We start from the raw sequence: 24,091 nt of genomic DNA on the forward strand, positions 1-24,091 counted from the left end.
CAAGTAATTATTTTTACATATATTTCACATATTATTGTTAATTTTTTTGTATAAATATTTTTTCTTAAATAACTTTTTTCAATATTTTATCAAGTATTTAATTTCTTTAATTATACTATCATATTTCAATTTATTATCTTCTATCCGTATCTGCAAATAGAATTTTAACAACGTGTTAAAGATTAGTCTATTTAAAAACTGATGAAAGTCACTTTAGAAATAATCTCAATTGATATTAGTGAAAAAAAGAACTTTGGTTAATGATTATTGAAGAATAATTGTAATTATACCAATTAAAAATAGTTACAGTTGAAAAAATGTGTGTTTGACATAAAAAAAAAAGTAATAATGTTCATGAAAAATTTAAATCTTTATTGAGAAATAACATTATTAAAAATTATTGCTAAATAAAATAGTGTGAACAAATTATAATTGATATTTAAATTTTTAACTAAAATAAATTTTCTTATAAATTGATATTTAAATTAGTGGTTAATATTACTTATCAAATAGATTTGGTATCTAAATTTTCTCTATTTAAAAAATTCGTCTTCAAATTGATTTTTAAACGTGCTTTTGTCACTAAAATTATTATTTAATTTTTTTTTTTGCAATGATATATATATATATATATATATTCAATATATATTTTTTATACTAAGAATAAATATTAAAATTAGAGATTTTTAGATGGTATGACAAGTATATTACTATTATTATTATTATTATTATTATTATTATTATTATTATTATTATTATTATTATTATTATTATTATTATTATTATAATAGTAGTAGTTCAAATATTTGATTAACGATATATTTTGAATGTTTTTGTATTATCTTATTATGTGAAATATGTATTATAATTTTACGTTATTTTTAATTGATATAAGATGATCTTGAAATTATTTGATTTGAATAATTAAATTATTCTCATAATTGTTTGTATTTTTTTCAGTTCTTTTAAACCGTATGTTATTTTGATGTCGCATTCTTTAGATTTTTTTTTGTCAAAATTTTGGGAAGACACTAATAACGGAAGATAGTGGGGATCTTTATTTTATTTTATTTTTCATATATTTAAAAAATAACATTTATATATTATTATTTTATTTATATTAATTGATTTTTATTTTATTTTTTATATATTTAAAAAATATTTATATATTATTACCTTATTTATATTAATTTAATTTGGAAAAAAATTAAAATTTAAAAATCACTTTTTCTTTCTCTATTATAATTTCTTATACTTTTTTATTTGGTTTCTCTCTTTTGTGTCTCCATCACTTTCTCTCGTTTTATTTTCATCTCAAATTTTACCATCAATTTCTTATTATTTTCAAAATCAAATTGCACTACAGCAAAATTGAAGAGTTAAAGAACATTTTGGACTAAACAATTTCTTCTTTTGAGTAAGTTCATTTTTTCCTTTTTTCCTTTTTTTTTGAAGCAATATGTTTCCCTCTTGTATGTGGTTTTTCTATGCTCTAGGCATATCTCTATCTGTTAGAGATTATAAAATCATGCTTTATTTGTTGATCAAACTCTTCTTCTTTGTGTAGATAGAGCTATTTTAGGCTTTGAAGTTGTGTAAGGGAAGAACAAGATTAAGAATCTACTCTAAGGTTAAGGTAAAGGAAGCTAATCATTTAGAAGTTATTAGTTTTCTTAAAATATTAAGTATTGCTTTTAAGATTTAATATGGGGTATTCATAATTTTATCTTTTTGTAAATAGGTGAGAGGTGACAAATTTATATTAGAAAAAGTATGACAAAGAGTAAAAAAATTGATTCTTTTTTCAAGAGGAAAGCTTGTGATGAAGATGAAAAAAATGCATCTACGTCATCTAAAATTGAGAAACTTCATGAGAATCCAAATATTGAAGAAAATGAAAAACAACTCTCTAAGGTTCCTAAAGTTATATATAATGAATTTGAAAATATTTTAGAACGTGATCGGGGATGCGTCTTCAAATTTGGCAATATCCACCAAATCAAATTGATGAGGTACGAATGGCTTATCTAAAATGGGGTCCATATCAAATACATCTAGAAAATTATCCGTTGTCTGGTAAAGATGATCATCCAAGAAGATTTCAGTACACATGGTTTAGTTTATTTCCTTCATGGTTAGAGTATTCGCCATTAAAAGATGCTGCATATTGCTTACCGTGCTATCTTTTTAGTAAAAAACTAGGCGGACGACTTGGCTCAGATGTTTTCATTGTTACAGGTAATTGAGTTTATTTTCATTGAATTCTAATTGGCAATAAGTTTATTGTCATCAACATGTTTAACTTTTTGAATTTTTTTTATAGGTTTTAAAAGTTGGAGGAAAGTTAATAATGGAAAGAATTGTGCTTTCCTTAAACACATTGGGAAAAATCCTTGTTCACCACACAATATTGCAGTGTCGGCTTGTCAAGACTTGTTAAATCAAAATTGCCAAATTATGAAGAATAAGTTACATCTCAAGACTTCAATTGACACGGTTCGTTTTTTATCACTTCAAGCTTGTGCTTTTAGAGGTCATGATGAAAGTACTGAATCGGGGAACCAAGGTAATTTTCTTGAGATGATAAAACTCATAGCATCATACAATGATGAAGTTGCAAAAGTTGTGTTGGAAAATGCTCCATTCAATTCCAAATATACTTCACCTAAAATTCAAAAGGAGTTATTGAATATTCTTTCTAGTAAAGTGAAAAATCATATTTGTGAGGAAATTGGGGATTCCAAGTTTTGTATAATTGTCGATGAAGCGTCTGATGAATCAAAAAAAGAGAAAATGGCTCTTGTTTTGAGATTCGTTGATAAAAATGGTTTTATTCAAGAGCGATTTTTTGATATTATGCATGTTAAAGACACTGCAACAATAACTTTGAAGAATGAATTGTGTGTTGTACTATCTCGACATAATCTTAATGCTTCTAATATCCGTGGTCAGGGGTATGATGGTGCTAGCAATATAAGAAGAGAATGGAATAGATTACAAGCATTATTTTTGACTGATTGTCCTTATGCATATTATGTTCATTGTTTTGCTCATCAGTTACAACTTGCCTTGGTTGTTGCATCAAGAGAAGTTATTCCAATTCACAAATTCTTTTCAAAATTGACTTTTATTGTCGATATTGTTTGCTCTTCTAGTAAACGTCATGATGAGTTACAGGTTGTCAAGTTAGATGAAATTGCATATTTGTTAGAAATTGATGAGCTTGAAAAGGGTAAAGGGAGCAATCAAATTGGTACTTTAAAACAAGCTGGGGATACCTGTTGGAGCTCCCATTTCTCATCTATTTGTAGCTTGATCAATATGTATGATGCCACTTGTTTAGTTTTAGAAAAAAATATTGTTGATGGGTCTACTTATTCACAACGTGGTGATGCTGATAATGCTTACAAAAGCTTGACCTCATTTGAGTTTATATTGATCTTGTATTTGATGAGAGAAATTATGGGGATAACAAATGTTCTTTGTCAGGCATTACAACAACAATCTCAAGATATAGTTAATGTTATGTGTCTAGTTTGTTCTACAAAGGGACTTCTTCAAAACTTGAGAGAAAATGGTTAGGATAAGTTATTAAAAAATGTGACTTCTTTTTGTGAAAAACATGACATTGAGGTGCCTAATTTTGGGGCTTCTTATGTAGCAAGGCAAGGACGCTTTTGTCACCAAAAAGATCATATTACAGTGGAGTATTATTTTAGAGTTGAAATATTCTTTGTTACCATTGATAAGCAATTACAAGAGTTAAATTGTAGATTTAATGACCAAGCGATGGAGTTATTAATTCTAAGTTCTGCCTTGGATCCTAAGGATGCTTATAAAGCTTTTAATATTGATAAAATTTGCACTCATGTGGACAAATATTATCCCATGGATTTCAATGAGCAAGAGAAGATTAATTTGAATTCTCAACTTCAACATTTCATTATTGATGCTCGTCAAGATTCAAATTTGAAGAATTTATCAACAATGCAAGAGTTATGTACATGTTTGGCAACAACAAAAAAGTCTGAAGTTTACTTTTTGATTGATAGATTACTTCGTCTAATCATGACTCTTCCCATTTCTACAACTACAACTGAAAGATCTTCTTCTGCAATGAAAATAATTAAGAACAACTTGAGAAATAAGATGGAGACGGAATTTTTAGCAAGCACTGTGATAATCTATATTGAAAGGGATATTGCAACTAGCTTTAGTTCTGATTCAATTATTGAAGATTTTAAGTCATTGAAAGAGCGTAGAGAAACACTCGATAAAGGTAACTTTTGTTAATTTTTTTTATATATTATTGTTGATGATAAACTTTATGTTACTCTTTTAAATATATTATTGTCATACTATTTGGATTCTATTTTCATGAGTATTTATTTTGAATAAAAAAATGATGTAAAAAAATGAAATTTTCTTTTTATTAAAAAAAATAATTTATATATAACAAATATAATTTAGTTCCTTAAAATTTTTGTTTAAATTCTGCTACTACTACTAATAATGACAGTGACCGGAAAAATACGACAGAAAAGATAAGACTAGTGTTGACCCAAATAAAATGATATAAAAGATGAGAAGAAAATTATACTTGTTGAATTTTCTATTATTTGCTTTGTTATAAGGTTGGTTAATTTGCTTAAATCTAATTTTATTTTATGCATTGGTTTCTATTAGTCTTTTCTTTCTTTATCATTATTGGTATAAAATACAGAAAACCATTAGTTATATTTTTTTTATTATTTGGTATGTATTTTCTTCTCAATGAATTGAGATCTGGTTATTCAAGGTTTTACAGTATACACCTGTAAAACATTGCATTAAGAGTACTATGCTTTGTATCTTAATTAAATACTATAGTTATATATAGACAATCATTTAAATTATATCAAAATATTTAAAAATTAAATAATTGAAATATATAAGGAGTTATTATGTAATTCTACTCAAATTACTCTTGAATAGAATGAAACTTTTTTATTTTTTCTAAATTTGGAATTTAAATAGGTAACAATGTTTTCTTGGAATGATTGTTCGCAGAAAATTTTTATATGAACGTATGAGATTTTCTTTTTTCAAAAAATAATACATTTTTAAAGAAAAGTTTCTTAAATAGATTTAGTGAAATATTATTCTATGGTTTATTGTAGAAGGGTTTTTCAATTTTTTTCTAAATCGGGAAAAAAATAAAAATAAAAATAAAAATAATAAAATATAAAAAATATCTATAACAAGTAACCATATATAATAATGTTATAAATTTGTAAACTTATCTTTTATTTTTTATTCATCTCTTTTTACATGTTGTTATGATAATAAATTTTATTCAAAATTATATTACAAAATAATATTTTTTATTTTTCTTCTAAATAATATTCTTTTAAAAAAATATTTAAATGGATCCAGTAGAATATTGTTTTTTTAAATAGATCTTTGCGGTAATAGTTGAGAATTCGGCTATCCCAAACACAACTTCTCAATTGATTTATTTTCTGTCCATATCAAAACCCCTTCAAAATTTGGCTTTTAGAAACTGAATTCGGAGAGATCCATTTATTTTTTTGGTTAAATATGTTTTTGTCCCTCAGTATATCAATTTAGTCTTTCATCTTTAAAAATAATTGATTTAGTTATTTTTATCAAATTTTGTTAACATTATTTGACATTTTAAACGCATTTTATGATAATATTTGAATTAACATTGAGGTGAAAATGTGTTAAACGGTGTAAATAATTCAAATACTATCATGAAATGCACTTGAAACGTCATATAAACTTAGCAAAAATTGATTAAAATGACTAAATTCATGCATTTTTAAAGATGAAAAACTAAATTAGTCAAAAATTTTAAAAATGAACTAATTCCAAATTTTACTGAAACTTGAGGATCAAAAACATATTTAACCCTTATTTTTTATGTTTTATTAAAAATAATAATAATAATAATAAACATTAAAATATAAAATTAAGATAAGAAAAAATAGTTTAAGACAATTAGATTAATTTTTTATTATTTAAAAAAATAAAAAAAAATTTAAGAATGAATAAATTTTAATTTTATAATATTAAATTTAGATTTTACAGTATTGTTATTATTGATCACAAATATGTTCAATTATAATTTTTTAAATAATAATAAATTTTATTACAAATTACATTAAAAAAATGTAAATTAATTTTTAGTTTACAATTGATTATAATTTAAACTAGACATTTATAATTAATTATTTTAAATTACTTTTTTATAACTTAATTTTTATTTTTTTTCCTAACCATTTTTAAAAAATAAAAAACAAAATAAGAAGTATATTTTTTTTTTTAAATAATATTAAACATTTTAATAAAAAAGGCATTACTGTTTTATATTTTGAAAAACTTATACAAAGATTTCTAACAATATATTTTACTAAAAATAAATTTAATTATCTGCACAAGTCATAACTTGTCGTAATTGTGATTTTCAATTTTTTATTATATTTTTAGTGTGGTTCCTCTATACTTTATATTTTTTAATAAAATTTTATACGATGATAAATTGTTAATAGATTTTACATATCAAAATTTATATCAATGTTTAACACAATCTTATCTAGAGTCTCAAATATTTAAAAATAGATTCCAACAAACGTTTACTAATGTTTTTGTCCTTCATGTAAATATATATATATATATATATATATATATATATATATATATATATATATATAATATCACTACTGATATATATAACTAAGAAAATAATTTCCAAGTAAACTCAAAATCTAAATCAAATATATCATGTTAGTTAAGTTTAAATTTAAATAAAATAGCTATATTTCCATTAATAATAATAATAAGACTTTTGCATTTAAAATAAAAATACAAAATACTATATTAAAATAAAATAATTACATGAAAATTTTAATACAAATTTGAATGTTTTTAATCTCTCAAACTTAAAATAAATTTAATTTTATTCATTCAAATCAAAAGTTAATCATCTTAATCCTATAATTTAAAAGGTACTTTTGTCAATTATATGTTCCAAATTTTGCTCATGATTAAAAGTTACACATTATTTATGACAACATATTCGATTTTATCATTAAATATCAACACATGTTTGGCTTTCCTTCCAGATTATTCATTTGAAGAGAATTGATCTAAGGAAGAAAATAAACCTTTTTTTTTTTGTTTCGAAGTTCATGAAATTGGTTTAATCAGTTATTTGATTAATGTGTTCTTTCAGAAAATAATTTTTCAATTTTTTTTAATCATAGGTCTCAATTTATAAAAATTAATACAAATTAATCATGATTTCTAAAAAAATTGATATAATTTAATTTTTTTTGTTAAATTTTTTGAAATGGATTAATAATTTTTATTGAAACTAAGGTTATGTTAATTATACCAAGAAAATAGATAATCCTAATTAAAAACTATAAACTTTTATGAAAAACCTTTGATTAATTTCAACAAATTTTAGGAAAAATAACAAATTAATCAATTTTTTACAAATGAAAACAAAATTATACCAAATTTAGACTAAAACTGAAATGTATCATTTAATAACCGATAATCAAATAACTGAATGTATATTTAAACATTTAATATAAGTGGCGATATTATGTTTTATAAAAATCATTTACACATATCTATAAATCTTATCAAATGGTTATCTGAAAAATACTTGTATTGAACTTAAAATTTGAATATTTTAGAATTAATGGATCAATGCCAGGACCGAAGTGATGATCACAAGGCCGAAGAAAAGATTAGTAGTTTAATTATTTTCAGAACTGCACTCTCTGCGTGTAAACTGAAGTTTATTAAAGATATTAGGAAAAAATAATGTACAGATAAAAAACCTCTTCCAAAATTTGTTTTAAATTGCCTTCATTCTTCTTCTATAAAGAAGACTTTAAATTGAATGATATCCATTATGTTTCAACAATTTTCTTTCTTTTATAAACTACGAAGCAACTAAGGGATAAAACCTTTAATTCAGACACTTAATCTAAATTGAAATTGAATTCACTATACCAAAGATTTTGAAATTGAATCAGTTTTATTTTAAACACATTTCTGAAAAAGAAAAATATATATACTTAATAAATAAAGTCTAACTCCTAAAATTAGTTGTTCTAAACACATTCTAAAATGCTTCATAACATTGCTTCACATAATCAAAACCTTAGTAATGCCCCGTTTTCTTCACTGCTCTTAACTCGCCTGATACGAGGGCTCTGCATCACCGCACAAACAAGTTCAAAATTCAGTAGAAAAGGACGCAAATAGTAACTAGACACCAAAAACGGTGATGGAACACAGTTATCATTACATAATTAAAATCACGACCTTATAACGAATATCTATGATTCACCTTTGCGTAGCATATACTACACTACCTAATGGTGTACCTGGATATCAGGACGATGTGCATAATAAGTCCAGTCCACAATCTAACAAATGCCAGAACTTTTGAATGGTTATGGCCAAGATAGTGACAGGAGTGAAGGATACTTCATCAGAAATTGATCAACTGATTTGACGTAATTGACTGTTTCAGTTTTCTGATGAGAAAAATCCATTGTGGAAATACAGATAAAACATTCTTTAGCTTAGTTAGCTCTTAATCTCAAGATTTCCTTAGCTGTTCTGCGCCGGAAGTACGACATGTGTTCCTACAAATGGAATTTATGGGAAGAGGAACTCAATTCAGAAACCACATGAAAAAAATAGTTACAGAAAAGCGCCTTCCTCAGCCAATATGGCGAGGCCAAACTTAAAGAGTAATTAATTAGTTCATTTTAGAATGTTCCATTGGGCAAGGAAACTTGGGTATTAAAACAGCTATTAGTCACACCATAGACAAACAATTTTTAATCTTAAAAAGAAAACTTCAAGCAATTTAGAAGATTTGAAAGTTGAAATATTCTATTATGAAAAACTCTAGGTAGCAACGCAATATATCCTTTATAACAGTAAGAAAGTATTCCTTATCAAACAGGTGAATGAAATGACTGACCAAAGAAGTCCATGGCTTCAGGAAAAATAAAATTAAATGCTATAATGAACAGAAAACAAAGGCATGATTTTCTTTCAGAAATAGAAAACTATAATATCCAACCTGGTTGAAACACAGCCCCAAGTTTCTGCTATAGAAGTCAGCGTATTTGATCATAAAAACCCCACAATCATACCTGTTTAAATATTAAGTTGCATTTAGAAAACAATTCGCCCACAAATTACAGGAAATACTTCAGAGCTACAAAAGAATAGAATGAAAAGTGAGATTGCATTCGTAAAGTATTGATATCTAAAAAATTTCTTATAAGTCCTACCAAGCTCGCCCTTAAAGATATTCTTTCCAACAGAGTAATAGAAGAACTTTGTTAGATTATTCAGAAAGCCTTTATCCAATGCTAAATAAATAGCAATTTCCTAAAATCATCAATACTTGGGATCTACATTTATATTGGGCAATTGACATGCCACAAAATCTGATGAACAAAATCATACGCATTAATAATAATTACAACAAATGATCACCATGACTACCTTCAGAGACGATAGAAAATTAAAACTTCCTGTAGTGAGCCCTTCGGACTAATTAATCCATACAAAGTCTTGATGATAAATAATCAACAAATTAATTAACAGAGTCAAAAAATAGATCCTCCGGTAAATTCAAAATTTATGGTCAATGCATAAAATCTGTTTATAAGATATATATATATATATATATATATATATATATATATATAAAATTCATCAGCAGTGGGAATTTACTACCGATTATTTTTTATTACAGAAGATATTTCTTCATTTTTATAGGGGGAAATGCTAAACTAATGATATATTAAGTGAATTACAAAAGATAAGAAAACAAACCCATTCTGCTGCTCAGGAAGGTCTTCAACAAATTCCTTTTCCCAAGAACTTACATCAAGATCTTTTCCAGTCTTGTCCTTTACTTCATCTACAATATAGCTAGCCTGGTAGACACCAATGACAAATATCAGAAATTGCCACACATAAATGTTAAGACATCTATATATTTTTCCCGAGTCCCATCTCAAGTCCAGTGAGGATCACGGACTTGTTACCTAACGGTATTGTGTGAGTGATGACATAAATATATTTCTTCTAACCTTGAAAATGTTGTCTCGATAACTAAACGTCTAAAAACATTATACAATCCAGAGTCACACTTACGCACCTCATCAAAGCAAAAGACTTTATTTTTTATTTTTTTGTGTATCATCTATTGAAGATCTCATGTTTCCTAAAACTAGCTTATATCCAACATAATTTTAATTTATAATTAATAAGATCATAAACACAACTAACTCAAAAGTATATTTATAATATATGCACAATGTATAAATACATCTAAAAGTTTAGTGTTCAAATTCAAATACCATGTCAACTTTCCGGCACACACATATTTGGGTACTAATTATAATTTATTTTATAATTAGGTGGTTATCTCATTCCATAGTTCTTGGTTGATTATATATAATATATATATATATATATATATGTTGTAGGCTGCCTGAAATTACACTCTAGGTATTCAATGTTTTGTTTTTATCTATTTCACTTTTTATCAATTTTGACTGTTTAGCTTCCTCAATCCTCATCCACCTAAATTTATTTTTAATGACCGGATTGAGACAATACAGACACATGCATGATCTCTCGACATCACCAGATGGCCTGGACAAACAAGATGTTCAACCCATCAAATTGAATTCTACGCATCAGACCTAAAAGTTTTGTTATAACCTGCTTGTGTGAATCCAAACATGGTTAGTTTTGATATTCAACATAACTTTAACCATTGACTTGCTTAAGTGATATAAATCAGCTGTAGCCTTATTTTATCTTAGATGCCTTGTCCAAAAGGAAGAGCAGGAGATTCCCCAAAAATAAAAAACAAGACTAAAAGGCAGTATCAAAATTGAAGAGGGAATAGAATTTTTATTTTTAAATACTTTAAGCATGGCTTCCCCTTGAGAGATTGAAAACATATCGCTAGTCTATCACTTATTTGACATCCAAAAGGAGATAAAACAATTGGATCGAATCCGGTTACTCAAATCACAAATCATACAATATTAAAAATGAAAAGATACAATATTGAGTTAAAAAAAAAATAGTGGGGGATAGAATTATCACTAAAAGTGTTGATGATTCTTGATTGAAACCTAAGATTTTTCTATGACTATCACCAACTCGCTGTCATCACTTCTAAAATATCCTTTTACAAGCAATAGGCAGATAGGAAGACCAAACTTAACAGTTAAACTTACCAGAACTTTCATCACATGGGTGTCTATTCCTTTCAGTGAATCCAAGTACTGAAATTTCTTATCTTTCTTATTGATAACAGCCAAGCACCAATGGATCTCTTTATGGATAGGAACAAAAATCTAGGAAAAACAAATAAGGTAAAAGGTGAGCATAAAAACCAATTTTGATGATTATAAAAAGGGAAACATTTAATAATTCCTTCAACATAATTACTTTATCACATTCATGTAGGCCATATCCCAGTTTCTTTTGGCTGGTCCATCTCCTCACAGATTTGAAATCATAACCACCCTTGCCACTTATTAACTGGTAAGTAGAATTCACAAATAAAAACATTAATGACAGATCAATATGACTAAATTGCAGATAAAACAAAAGATATAGCATGCATGATGTTTCTATTTCTCCTGCTTATGGCATGGATAGGGGAGTCTTGTTCAAAATATTGATATTGGTTTGTGTTAAAGATATTATTTGATTACATTAAATAGGGAGATATGATATGATTTGAGAAGGAAATATCTTACCAAATATTTCTCATTATATATATTAATTTTGTTCCTTTTTATTGTATCTTTTCTTCATTATAAATAAGAATACTCACGTATCTACTCAACACAAGGGATTCATTATATTCCTCGGTTTCTCTCTTCTAACATGTTACCAGAGTACTACCATCATCCATAGCTTATTTTGTCACTAATTCTTTCAAGATATTTTGGAAGCTAAAATAAAATTATTCTGAAGCTTGCCACTTTGTTATTTGACTCATAATGCTAATATATATAGATGTTTATTTATGTTAAATTGCTCCTAAAGTAATATTTTTTAGTTATTGATAGTGAATTTGCCTTCGTCTCTTTCATATGTAAATATGTTATGTTTTATTATTGATCATGAATCTTATGACTCATGATTCGGAAAATTGGCCTTCAGGTTCATAATTTGTATCCGTATTGAACTATCGTGTTTCCAGTGCAAAACATTTTAAGACATGTTTCTTAGAAAACGTTTTCATTACTTTTACTTTCCACGGAAGAAATGAGCCCCAAAAATAAATCTACAAAACATGCACTAGAGGATTAAAATAAAGCACAGTCGAAAGAAACATGTGTTTGCAAGCACTATTCAGTTTATATGGATAGTATACCTTCTTGTAGAAAAAAGTATTGAAAAAATGACAGTTCAGAAACTTCTGGGGCTCTCTTCTCTCCCTTTCTTTTAGCAATTCAAGGTACAAATTTATTACCTGGAAATGTAAAGGTATAAGATCACTGAATCTCAAATCATTGACACTGAAATTTTTAGATATTAACTTTCTTCTCTTTCATAGCAATTCAACATAGTTTAAAGAAACAATAAGAAAACAAGGTAACCTCGTCATTTAACCAGGCACCGGGTCTAAGGCATTGAAATTTTTCTCCTGAGACCTCAATGCACGATTTCTCATGGGCAACCAAGATCTTCCTCCTGTAGAAGTAGGCCCTCAATATGATAAGGTACAGCTAAAACCTTTGTCAATTGCATATAGCCAAAAAGTTCAAAAAATACCTGTTGGCAGAAAAGGCACGTGTAACCTCTAACTCATCATCTTCAGTAAGAGGAATAAAAGGTTCCAATGGCACTTCCTGAAAGCCATATTAATTTTTTGTCAACTGCACTAACATTTACAGTTTCCTATGGCTTAATAATACAGTGGCACATTGCAATGCATCATCATAAATGTTGAACAAAACAAAAGAGGAAAGCATACACCTAAGCAATAATTACAGCCTCATCAGATAAAATATAGAAACACGGGGCAGTTAACAAGTCTTTACCTGTACTAGTTCCTTCTTCGGGCGCAACAATTCAAATGTGGACCTACGCTTCTCATTAAGCTTAATTTCAGCCGACAGCCTCTTAATCGTATCCGAGCGCTTGTCAACAGCCTCAAGCAACTTCTTGTAGGCATGAACATCCGAAAGATCACGCTCAGGAGTTAAAGATAGAGTGCCGAACATCTTCACAGCATTAACAACATTCAAATCGCCGTTAGTCAACTCCGAAACCACAGATGAAGCTGACTGCTGCTGAGGACCGCCACGCACATCCTTAGCTTTCAAATCCTTCACTTCAGTCACAACCAAATCACCCTCTTGCCACTTGTGCTCCGTCACCACAGAGCGCACATCCCGTCCATCTTCCCTAAAACGAACCTCCTCCACGCCCGAATCTTCGGAAACCATGCCCTTGGGACTACCATCATCCACTTCTATCACCTCCTTACCCTTTTCCTCAAACCTAATGCTAGCTAACGCTGATTTTTTCGCCCTTTCGTAATTTTCACTCAGCGTGTTGCCGACATCGTTAACAATCTCTTCCTTGCGATCATAATAACTACTACTAGCATTCAAGCTCGATTTCATTCTATTAAACGTAGGAAAATCAAACTTACGGGGTCTACACGGCGCGTGAACCTCCCTACGCCCCAGTGGCTTGGCTTCAGGGTATTTGGAAATTCTGGAAACGATACTACTCGAGGATAACACAGGGTCCGCGTGGTTGTCGGATGTTGCCGACAGTCTGAGCCTTTTGGAATTGGGAGATGGAAGGTGGTGAGCCGCAGAGAGCCAATTCGGGCGGCGCTTGCCGTTGCTAGTTACGACGGCCATCGGAGAACGAGCATGTCCAGTGAAGGTTGGGAGAATTGGGGATTGGGCGAAACCCTAAAGGAAAAGGGAATTGAAGAGAAACGTTGCGTTAGGGTTTATGAGAAGCGGCATAGAAGAGAGTGAGAAGGTGGAATTGAGAAATGAGGGAAACGGAATTGGGTGGAAGAGTTTGAGCGCGAGAAATTGAAAGGTGAAAGGTATGAAGAGATGAGAAGAATGAGAAGAGAAATTGGAGTGGGGTGTGAATGGTGGTGTGGATCTGTTGTTGATTGGCGATTCACCTCCGCGCCTGTTCCGCCGAGGATGACCTTTTCTCTTTCTTCTCTTTTTCGCGGCACAAACAACAACTACTCTTCTTTCCAAACTTTTACCCTTTTCTCCCTTTAATTTACGTTTTTCTCTCTTTTATCTTCAACGAGTTAACTTTAATATATTTGAAGAGCTAGAGAAAAATATATGATTGAAAAATTTAATGCTATTATCTAGAGTGATGAAGAAAATAGTTTCATGCATACTCTCTACATATACATATTTATATTTATCAAGAATTACTGGTTTCACCACTTGGCTATTAAACTGCATATTAGTATCAAGTTCTTAAATTAAGAGTTGTTTTTCCTTTAAAAATACTGTCAAGATCCGCTTAAGATAAAATAAACGAAGCACTCTCTTTATACTTTCAAAGAAAAAAATGCCAATTTTCTTTATTAATATTTTTTTATTAAATTAATTATAATATTATATTTCAAAAGTACCTAAATTTTTTTATTACTTGAATTAATTATAAAATTTTATTTAAGAAAAAAAATATCTCAAAAATAACATTTTATTAGTAATATAATTACATTAAATTATTATTAGTATTTGTTAATTTTTAGTGATATTAAAGATAATATTTAATGAGTTGATTTTTTTATAATAAAATATGATTTAACGAGTTATGTTTATTTTCTCATAATTAATTTTAATTCTATTTTCTTCTTTTATCTCTTTGTGACTTATATTATCTCTTATTTATTTCTTATATTTTAGAGTTTTTTTAATAAGGTTAGAGTTTTAACATATTATATTTCTTGACTCTCATGATCTCTGTATGTGTTAATCTTTACATCTTCATTTATTCTAAGTATGTTTTTTTTTTCTTATTTGTGTTGCTTTTGTTTTTATGGTATTTGTTAGATTTGTATTAAAATTAGAATAGTGTTTTCTTTTTTGTCCACATCTTGTCTACAAAACTATTAATTATATTAAGATTTAGTCTTTTTTGTGGATAATAGATTAATTGGATCATAAGTTTTTTTTAGAATAATAATTTAAGTTTAGGAAAAAACGTATTGGTCGAGTTGAGATGAACAATAATCTTGTTTAATTTATTATTAATGATTAATTTTAAAATAAACTTTATAGGTCCTGAAAAAGTTGAGACTTAAAAAAGAGAAAGAAGTTTGAGACTTGAAAAAGAGAAAGAAGTTTGAGACTTCATATACTATATGTCTACGATCAAGTTTACCTCACTGACAACCTAAACCTGGTTTTATTGTTTTAACTTATTTGTTTCATATACTTATCTTTTGTATGTTTTATATACTATAATTTTATATTTTATATAAAAATATGTAAATATGTCAACTAGAAAATTTGAATCAAACGACTTAAAAGTCTAGTAGAATTGAAAAATTGAGACTTTAATTGCATGACAAAAAAGAGGTATGAATAAATTTATAAAAATAAATAATAAAAAAATTAAAAAATACATGTGAGTTTTCTTTGAATGCAAGATAATAACAATATAAAAATAGGTGAAACCAACAACAAAAATATATAAATAGATAAATATAGGAATGAAACAGAGAAAGAGAAGGGGTAGTGATAAGATAATTTTAATTCTCAAACATGATGACGAGATCCAAACCAATGGAAGAATATTGATACAAATTTAAAAAATTTATTTGTAAAAAAGGTTATATTAAAATCAATAATATAAATTTTACTAAGAATGTATATTTTAGGCATTTTCCTTCATCAAACTATATTCAGAAGCCAAATTTTTTTCATAAAAAAGGTTCGAAAAAAAAATTGAAATAAAATGCTTCTTTATTTAATTTTGTTTCAGCCTTTCAAAACTCTTAACCCGCTTTGAATAATGTGAAAGAATTTTGGAGGACATAATTGTAAATATGAAAAAAATCAAGTTCTAAATTAGAAATAATTTATCTAGAAATTAATTTGTAAAAGAAAAATCTGTTATATGTTTATTTTAAAGTAAAAAAAAAAAATGTTTGAGAGGCTTGGATTTACACGACCGAAGGAAGGGAGGGGAGTAAAAGTATCTCATTTTAATGAAAAAAAAAGAAGTCACATTCTATGATAAAAGTATTTTAGCATATTTATTGTTTTGTAACTTACAGTATGATTTATTTACTCACCGAGTTAATATTAATTTGATGTAACGGTAACATTTCTTTTAAGTGTTTTAAAAACGTCAAAGATTAAATGAATTAAATTATTTGAAAGATAAAATATCAATTTAAATAAATATGTTATAATTATATAAATAAGGAACACGTCAAATGTAATAAAAGTTTATCGTCTCTAATCATACATTTATTATAAGAAATGTTGTTTATGTATTTATTTTCGTATTATATATTTGATGCTAAAGGATATTTTTTTCTTTTAAGTATATCAGTTATAAAGATGCTAGATAAATTGGTATCATACTCAATTTAATCCTAGCCCAACCTATTATTAAATTCACTGTTCACACTTTACCCGGTGAATTTTATTTGTAACAACATTTGATCAAAACTAGTCTTCCTTTATCATAGTCGGAAGACAATGGTTATTGTTAGACAGTAGACAAAATAAAAAGACGTTACAAAAAGGAGACATTTTATTTTACAGTAAAAAGGACATCTAAAATTGCAAACATCATGATGCGGTGCTTGCTTATACGAAGAAATAGAAAGCAATGCCGAATGGTGTATAGTACAACGATCCCATGCTATTCATACAATGGCATGCAGCTTCATAAGTTCTCAATATTTATCATGTACAATGAAGCTTTCACCATCGTCCGTCTCCTAACACTAACACTAACACGGGAGAAAAAAAGTTAACGTTTTACAAAACAAAAGGCTGACCAGTAAATTTCCTATCACAAGAAACAGCCATTAGCATTTTGAGGTATGGAGTGCAAGAGCTTTGTGCTTGTACTGTTTTCATACAAGCTGCACTACAGCAATGACCCTTAGGGCACCGTTTTGGAGAAGATCAGCAACCTCGTCAAATAACAGAGCAGTTCGCCAACCCCATCCCTTCGGATATTTAGGTAGAAGTGTGCCTGTTTGTTTAAAGCTTCCAAACACCATCATTTCCCTCTTGGATGGGACAGTTAACTGAATGACATAAACAGAACAATCCCAGAATAGTTAATCAAAATGGTAGAAAGTTATGAAGCACCAGAATATTAATGTGTTATTCATGGCTGATATTACCTGGTAGCGTGCAGTCACCTTTTCACGTGAATCAACATACATGTGCACCTGATAACACATTTCAAAGATATGAAAGTCAGATATAGCATCTAATTGAAGGTCTATAATTGAAGCAACGGGGAAATCAGCTAGAAAGTATACATGTCAGGCCATATAATCAACTGTCTAGAAACAAAACGAAATAAGAAGGCATTAAACTACTGCTAAAGGCATTAAGCTTTTCAAGCTTAACAGCATAATCTAATTCCAAACTATATTTAGGCTTAATTCATTCAAATACAAAAAATAAATGTTCAGCTAACCTTTCTATGTATATCAGTTATCTCTGCTTTCCGACGATGAAGAAACAGCCCTGCATTGACATTGAAAATAAGTTTCCAGACAGACAAAAGATTTTCTTTATTTAAATTAATTCACATCCCGAAGGTAAGAAGAATTTTGATGTATTAAAGCATTACCAAGGGTTCTCCGTCTCTGAGGGTCTTCATCATTAAAAGCTTGTACACTGATCTGATGATTCAAACAAACAAATTTTATTCATACCAGGACATGCAAAATCATATTAAATGAATATGAAGATGAATTCACGTCCATGTACCTTCCACAAAGAACCAGCGTAGAAAACTTCTGTAGAATGCTTGACCTGGCCATCACCAAGCCTATGCACATCCTCAAAACGTACACTGCAAAAGCAGTAGAAATTTACAGAACATTTACATAAATTGATGAAACTATGTGCCCAGGAATTTGGGAAGCAAGACGCATGTATGTGTTATATGACAAAAAAACTAAAAAAAAATAAAAAAATAGAAATAATAGAAACTGCAAGAGGTCCCCCCTGAAACCAACCCAGATTACAAGATACCTTCCATGGATTCAGGAAATATCATAGACCATAAAATTTTAGACACATCAAAATCCAATTTAAAAGAAAAATCAGTCTGAAAAAGTCAAGAAAGAATCATTATTCAAGAGCAAGTATGTATCAATTCCCCTCGTCAAAGCAGACAACTCAACTTCAGTTAGAGGTGATAATTGTATGAGGGACACACGAGTGAAATGAAACATGGAGAAAGGAATGAACTGTTAAGATACAAGGAGAAGAGAATTTAGTTAAGATAGTTAGAATATTCATGAGCTAATTACTTGAGGTGTTAAGGAGGTGAATTTTATAGACTGAGCATTAGCTCTTTCTGTAGGGGGGAAGCCCTTGAAGGAGAGAGTGCTCTCCTATTTCTTGATCTTTTCATTCTATTTAATAAAAACTTTTCTTTTCTTTTCTCTCTCTTTTCAATTCTTGGTTCCTAACAAATTGGTCCGACCAATGGTCTAAGAAAGACTTGGAAAGTCCTACAAAATAGCATCAACAACCAGGTTCTGGTAATGAAAGTATCCAAAGAAAACCATCCAAGGAAAGACGATTAGCTGAGGAAGATTATCAGATCAAATTGACTCACCAAAAGCTCATGGAATGGTGAATATGCAAGCTGACCCACCACTATCAATATATACCTCATATGTTAAAAATTGACAACAGTTGCAAAGTGGTTAACTTACCCAAAGCGAAAAGGGGGGAAATGGCTTAAAGGTGTTTTCATATCCAGTGATATGGAAGCACTGTTGACATTGTCCCATTCTATACCAATGGTATGTTCTGGTGTCTCTAACATCTGCATGGGGATACCACCAGTACTTGCATCTCCAGCATTACTTCCAGACATGCTGCTTTGCATGCCCATTTCATACCCCCTTTGTGTTAGCTCCGTATGTACATTTGTTCCATTACTCCCTCCCTGGCTTAACCCAACTACAGCTGTCAATCCATCTCCAGACAGGTCACCATTTGGGTCAGCACGTGTCTCTGAATCATCATTGGCTGCAGACTGAGGATAGTTTCTGTTGCCAACACCAAATGGTACACGAGAAAAGACGAAACGTGTAGGATGCGAACAAGATGCCGGAACAAAAGTAGTTCCACGGCCAATACCTGCAAGCCCATCAATAGCACCTCTAACATGCACTCGTACAGGTCTAAAAAGACCATTTCTTTCACCTGCAGAAGATTCAGCAACATATATACTTCCCACACTGGCAGGCATAATGTTCTGATTATGTTCTTGCATGTAAGATCCAGATGTAGAAGCTCCATGTGAAAATGCAAATTGCTTCTGACAAGTGCAATTCGTGAGGGAGCAAACTTTGCATGTATCAGCGGCAATTTCCTGTACTCTCTGACTAAGAAGCATCTAAGGAAGGGATAAAGTATAAAACACCAAAACAATAATGTCAACAACATTTCCCAACCAAGAATAACAATTTCTGTACCAAGTTCAATGACCTATATATTGAATGATTGATCAGCAAAGATTACATTGTAACATTTAAATATTTTCAGGGATAGAAGTTTTTTGAGGCAGATATTAGGTTTGTTTTAGAGGCAAAAGAAAAGTATAAGTTGTTACTTTACAAAATTAGCTGTTTGTTTGCTTTAGAGGCATGATGGAAACTGTAACTTTAAATTATATAAGCATTTTTAAGATGGAAAATGCAAACTAATTTTAAAAGACATTAATCTCAGTCTAACCTGAAGCCAAAGACCATCGTTTACAGCTTTGCAAGGGAAACCTAATTCTTCAAGTTGCTTTCTGACATTTAGAAGCGCATCAAAAGACATGTTGCAATATAAAAGGGATCCCCCTTCAAATATATTGAAAAATGCATCATATTCATCTCCGTGACCTCTGTAGTTTGTTCTGGGGTGAGCTTTAAGCTGTCTTCTGCCAACAACTTGGCCATTCCATGAAAACAATGGTGTTCCATATCTTCCCCAATCACTGGACGTCAGCTCATTACAAGAATTTGATGACAAGCAATGTCTTGATGGATCCCTAACAAACCAACTATTGTCCTCCAACTGGTAGCAAGGTCCTTCGGAAGACGGCCCTTCAATAACCACTCCAGGGGCTGCCATAGCTGTAGCTTCTGCACCAAGAGGCATGTCCACATAGCATGATGTTGTCATCACATCTGTATCAGGCAATGAATTACCCAATGATGGTCCTTCCATGTCACCAGAATATCTTGGATTCAGGTTTGGTGTACGGACATATGAAGCTTGTTGAACCTGTTCATTGGAAACAGAAACACCATCGTTGAAGTCTGCCACTGGATCTGCAAGCTCAACTAGAACACTTGAAGTGCTCGGGTCCTTTAAACCACTTTTAAGATTCATTTTTCCAAGGTCAGTTTCCAACCTCTTAGTAGTGCAGCTATCAATTACACTTTTTCCCTTGCTGTTAATAGAATCAGCATGAATACCAGTGGCAGACTCAGAACCAGAAATTCCATGCGAAAGATGTTCAACCTTGCAATGAGCACCTTTTGCCAGGAATGTGTGCAAAGCCAATTCAAACCTTTTTATAACGTTATAGAGAAGTGTTACACAGCTTACAAAGTGCAATCTCTTAACCACAGAACCCAAATAAAAATTTGGAACCACTTACCTTTTCTCTTCATTGGGTATCCATAGATCATTAGAAGTCAGTAATGCATGTAATGTTTGCGATGAAAGTTTAGGAAGCACCTGCAATAAGCAGATGTTTTTAGTCCAACCTAATCCTCGAACTCACAATACACATATAATAAAAAACCAGAACAGTCAATACAACACCAAGCACTTCTATTTGCCTCATTACCTCTTTCAATTCCATGCCACCACTTTGACAAAGGTAACCCCAGCAAGCAGTTCTAACACGCTCCCCATGAATGCCATAGTCTTGGTTCTCCGCAAACACCTAGCTTACAATCAATCATAAACCACTAATAACTAACCAAATCTTTTTACAGTATCATTTAAATTTTACAATGAAGCTATACAATCATCTGGATCCTTGAACCTGATAAGCCAAGAAGTTTGAAGTCCACAGCTCAGAAATAATGAAATCTGTACAAATTCCACATAAATCCTACACAAATGTATAACACACCAAATGAAAAAATATTGCAAAATTTAATAAGCAATAACTAAAAAAGTATAATATATATATATATATATATATATATATATATATATATAAACAGTTCAGAATTCATCAACTTAACCTGTAAACATCATACCTGAAGGTCGAGAAAGGATGCAGCAGCAAGAACACGAAAAGCATTACTATCATTAAGCTTAGGGTGGTGCCCGTATAGGTACGCCAACGCCATTGCAATTGCCTCGTCATTAACATTCTTATCATCAACATGCAGAGTCACAACAGGAGCACTGGCTTCTTTCCAAGGCCCGTGAAGCATGTTCCTAACAAACGCGAATTATGCAATAAATAACTGTAATCTTCTCAGACCAACAAAATAAAGAGCTAAATAGCCATATAGGGTCAATGCAAAATCTTTTTACATTTTCAATAAATCAGAAATCCTCCTCCTTAGTATGACTTTTATCATAGTTATTACAGATTCCAATATACTAAATGACAGACTATGAAAGCATAAAACCTTCTCGTTTACTACAAGCTATTATACAGCGTGTAGGTTCATAATTCACAAAACAATCGGAATAAACCTACAATATAGAGTTATGTGCCAAGGAAAATAAAGCACAAAGTTTGGGAATCGAAAAAGAAATTAAGTGCGATAAATATTATAAAATTCTTGTTAAACTTGTTTAAAATTGATGAGAGGAAAAATATTTCACTGTGACCCTCGGTAACTTATCAGGTTCCATCTGCGACTAAGAAAGAGAGAAGCAATGAAAGTATGGTTTTCTACAAAGGGAAGACACAGGACAAGTGAAACAGAAGAGAGAAAGATAGAAAGGATGGTTTACCAACCATCGTCGTCGCCCTCGTTTCAATTCCTCTTCAACCATCCCAAACAGATTGCTAAAGCGAATGTTAAAGTTGATGGATGTAGAGCAATTACAATAATTACAATCACAATAATAAAACAAAATAATTAATTAATCGGTTACCTGAAATAGGAACTACGCGAGAGGATAAGCCGATGAAGGTGATAAGTGGAACCCATTGCATTGACGACGATGTCGGAGAAGGAACCCGAATTGAAGCCTTCGATTTGGACATGCTCGCAAAGGGAAGCGAGGTTGCAATCGACGCCGCGCAACTCCGCGGAGGCTCCGTCGGAGTGCTGCGGCGGCGGAATGGCGGCGATTTTGGTTTTGGGATGCTCCCGATACTGAGGCTCCTCCATGCTGCACTGCACATCAAAAGCACACTCTCATTCTCAATAACAGTGTTGATCGATCCAACGGTTTTATTAGCGCGAGAATTTCATTTTCACTACTTTAACTACACTAATAATAATTACTATAATTATAATAACCTTTTTCTTCTTCGTCTGCGTTTTTGTGAATCTCGCCCAATTCAATTCATTGTGTTTGGGTCTTTGCAGATTCAGTGCAACGCTTCGTAGTGATCCACCCTTGTTTTGTGGATCACTGTTATAATGTTTTTTCCCTTTTCTTTCTTTTCCCTGTCCGAAAAGGAACGCTATATCATTTTTTAACTTACTTTCCGACACAATACCAAATTAAGAATAAAATAACACCATGGAAATCAAAATACATAGAAATAGAAAATGAATACAGACATTTTAGATTGACAAAATTGAATCCAGAGAAGAATATTACAAAATTTATTTCAGGCTTAAATATTATTTTGGTCCCCATTTTCGTAGTGTTTGTTTATTTGAATAGAATGTTTAAAATGGTCTTTATTTCGATAGAATGTTTAAAATGATCCTCATTTTCGCAATTCGTGTTTTATTTGGTCTTTTTTTGTAACGCCGTTTAAATCATTAACGGAACATTGTATAGGTAGCACTGTTTGTATTATGGTATGTTACGTATACTGTACATGTGTATTGTGTATGTGTAGTAATGTAATTAGATATTTAAGGATAAAAGGATAAATAAGTGAGCTAGGGTGTTGGTAATGAATGTTTGGACAGTATGTCAGTTTTGGCAATCTTGTTCCTCCATTCCCAAATAAATATATCAATCCATCATCTTTCCAGTCAATGGTGAAGTCTTATGGGAAATAACTCTCTACTCTGACGTCCATCCACCACATAAGAGGATCTTACAAGGAAGACCCAAGACAAAAAATAAAGTTGGAAGAGTGGGAGTTGAGAAAGGATAACACACAAATCAACAAAGGAGGGCATAAAAAAATGTAGCATATGTCGTCAGATTGGACATAATAGGATGTCCAAACTGCTGAGAACGCACCAACAGCTAAGAATGCACCAACTACTGAAACTCAAACAACTCAAACGTCTTAGTTTAGGATGAAATTACATATCAGGAGGAGGCCATGATAGCAACTACAAACGTCTTAGTTATTTTTTGAAATTTCTAATTCATTATTGATGTACTGCATTTTGACGACTTTCCTTAAACTTCGTTCAATTTCACTTTTGTCAAACACTGATGTAATGCATTTTGATGAGGATGAATTAATGTTATGAATTTAACTTCTTCCAAACTTAGATCAATTTAATTTTTTCCAAGCTTAGATCAATTTAATTTTTCCCAAGCTTAAATCAATATCACTTACTTCAATGCTCAGATTAAGATGTCATTTTGAACATGTTGGGACTAATATCAACATA

At 30.2% G+C, this 24,091-nt stretch overlaps 2 protein-coding genes and 1 pseudogene across 5 annotated transcripts; 1 reads left to right on the forward strand and 2 right to left on the reverse strand.

The window, feature by feature from the left end:
- Positions 1-1,773: 1,773 nt before the first annotated feature.
- On the forward strand, positions 1,774-4,293 carry LOC146888032 (uncharacterized; annotated as a pseudogene).
- Positions 4,294-8,006: 3,713 nt separating this feature from the next.
- On the reverse strand, positions 8,007-14,347 carry LOC114178524 (ubiquitin-like-specific protease ESD4). 3 transcript variants are annotated; one of them, XR_003603334.2, is made up of 10 exons: positions 13,128-14,345; positions 12,859-12,935; positions 12,684-12,777; positions 12,458-12,556; positions 11,521-11,613; positions 11,307-11,426; positions 9,883-9,986; positions 9,119-9,191; positions 8,409-8,672; positions 8,007-8,234 (listed from the first exon to the last, which is right to left on the reverse strand). XR_003603334.2 is itself a non-coding variant. In XM_028064487.2 (9 exons), exons 1-9 carry the CDS (start codon positions 13,959-13,961, stop codon positions 8,610-8,612), a joined length of 1,557 nt encoding a protein of 518 aa, XP_027920288.1. In that variant the 5' UTR covers positions 13,962-14,345; the 3' UTR covers positions 8,007-8,609. The 3 variants fall into 3 exon arrangements, 2 of the variants coding, with proteins under 2 accessions (XP_027920288.1, XP_027920289.1); XM_028064487.2 differs by having other exon boundaries at positions 8,007-8,672; XM_028064488.2 differs by lacking the exons at positions 8,007-8,234; positions 8,409-8,672 and having other exon boundaries at positions 9,118-9,256; positions 13,128-14,347.
- A 2,489-nt stretch (positions 14,348-16,836) lies between these two features.
- Positions 16,837-22,942, reverse strand: LOC114177965 (BTB/POZ domain-containing protein). Of its 2 annotated transcripts, none has more exons than XM_028063592.2 (13): positions 22,802-22,942; positions 22,431-22,670; positions 21,575-21,758; positions 21,355-21,423; positions 21,154-21,252; positions 20,962-21,041; positions 20,043-20,871; positions 19,016-19,704; positions 18,057-18,141; positions 17,917-17,968; positions 17,761-17,810; positions 17,459-17,506; positions 16,837-17,359 (listed from the first exon to the last, which is right to left on the reverse strand). In XM_028063592.2, exons 2-13 carry the CDS (start codon positions 22,667-22,669, stop codon positions 17,183-17,185), a joined length of 2,601 nt encoding a protein of 866 aa, XP_027919393.1. In that variant the 5' UTR covers position 22,670; positions 22,802-22,942; the 3' UTR covers positions 16,837-17,182. The 2 variants fall into 2 exon arrangements, with proteins under 2 accessions (XP_027919393.1, XP_027919392.1); XM_028063591.2 differs by having other exon boundaries at positions 22,431-22,675; positions 22,802-22,936.
- Positions 22,943-24,091: the final 1,149 nt, after the last annotated feature.

This window comes from Vigna unguiculata, chromosome 3, assembly GCF_037176805.1.
Source record: "Vigna unguiculata cultivar grain cowpea cultivar isolate G323 ecotype 2 chromosome 3, ASM3717680v1, whole genome shotgun sequence".
Lineage (NCBI taxonomy): Eukaryota > Viridiplantae > Streptophyta > Magnoliopsida > Fabales > Fabaceae > Vigna > Vigna unguiculata.

Bases quoted from the DNA above. Each gene is read 5' to 3' on its own strand.
- LOC114178524 (XM_028064487.2), bottom strand. From the start codon at position 13,961: ATGGCCGTCGTAACTAGCAACGGCAAGCGCCGCCCGAATTGGCTCTCT. The intron at 11,427-11,520 runs GTAATTATGTTG...TGTTTTTCCTAG, and splicing joins GCCTACATGAATGTGATAAA to ATTTTTGTTCCTATCCATAA. The intron at 8,673-9,118 runs GTTGGATATTAT...TTCCATTTGTAG, and splicing joins TGGGGCTGTGTTTCAACCAG to GAACACATGTCGTACTTCCG.
- LOC114177965 (XM_028063592.2), bottom strand. From the start codon at position 22,669: ATGGAGGAGCCTCAGTATCGGGAGCATCCCAAAACCAAAATCGCCGCC. The intron at 19,705-20,042 runs GTTAGACTGAGA...TCCCTTCCTTAG, and splicing joins ACGATGGTCTTTGGCTTCAG to ATGCTTCTTAGTCAGAGAGT. The intron at 17,969-18,056 runs GTACATGGACGT...TTGAATCATCAG, and splicing joins ACGCTGGTTCTTTGTGGAAG to ATCAGTGTACAAGCTTTTAA.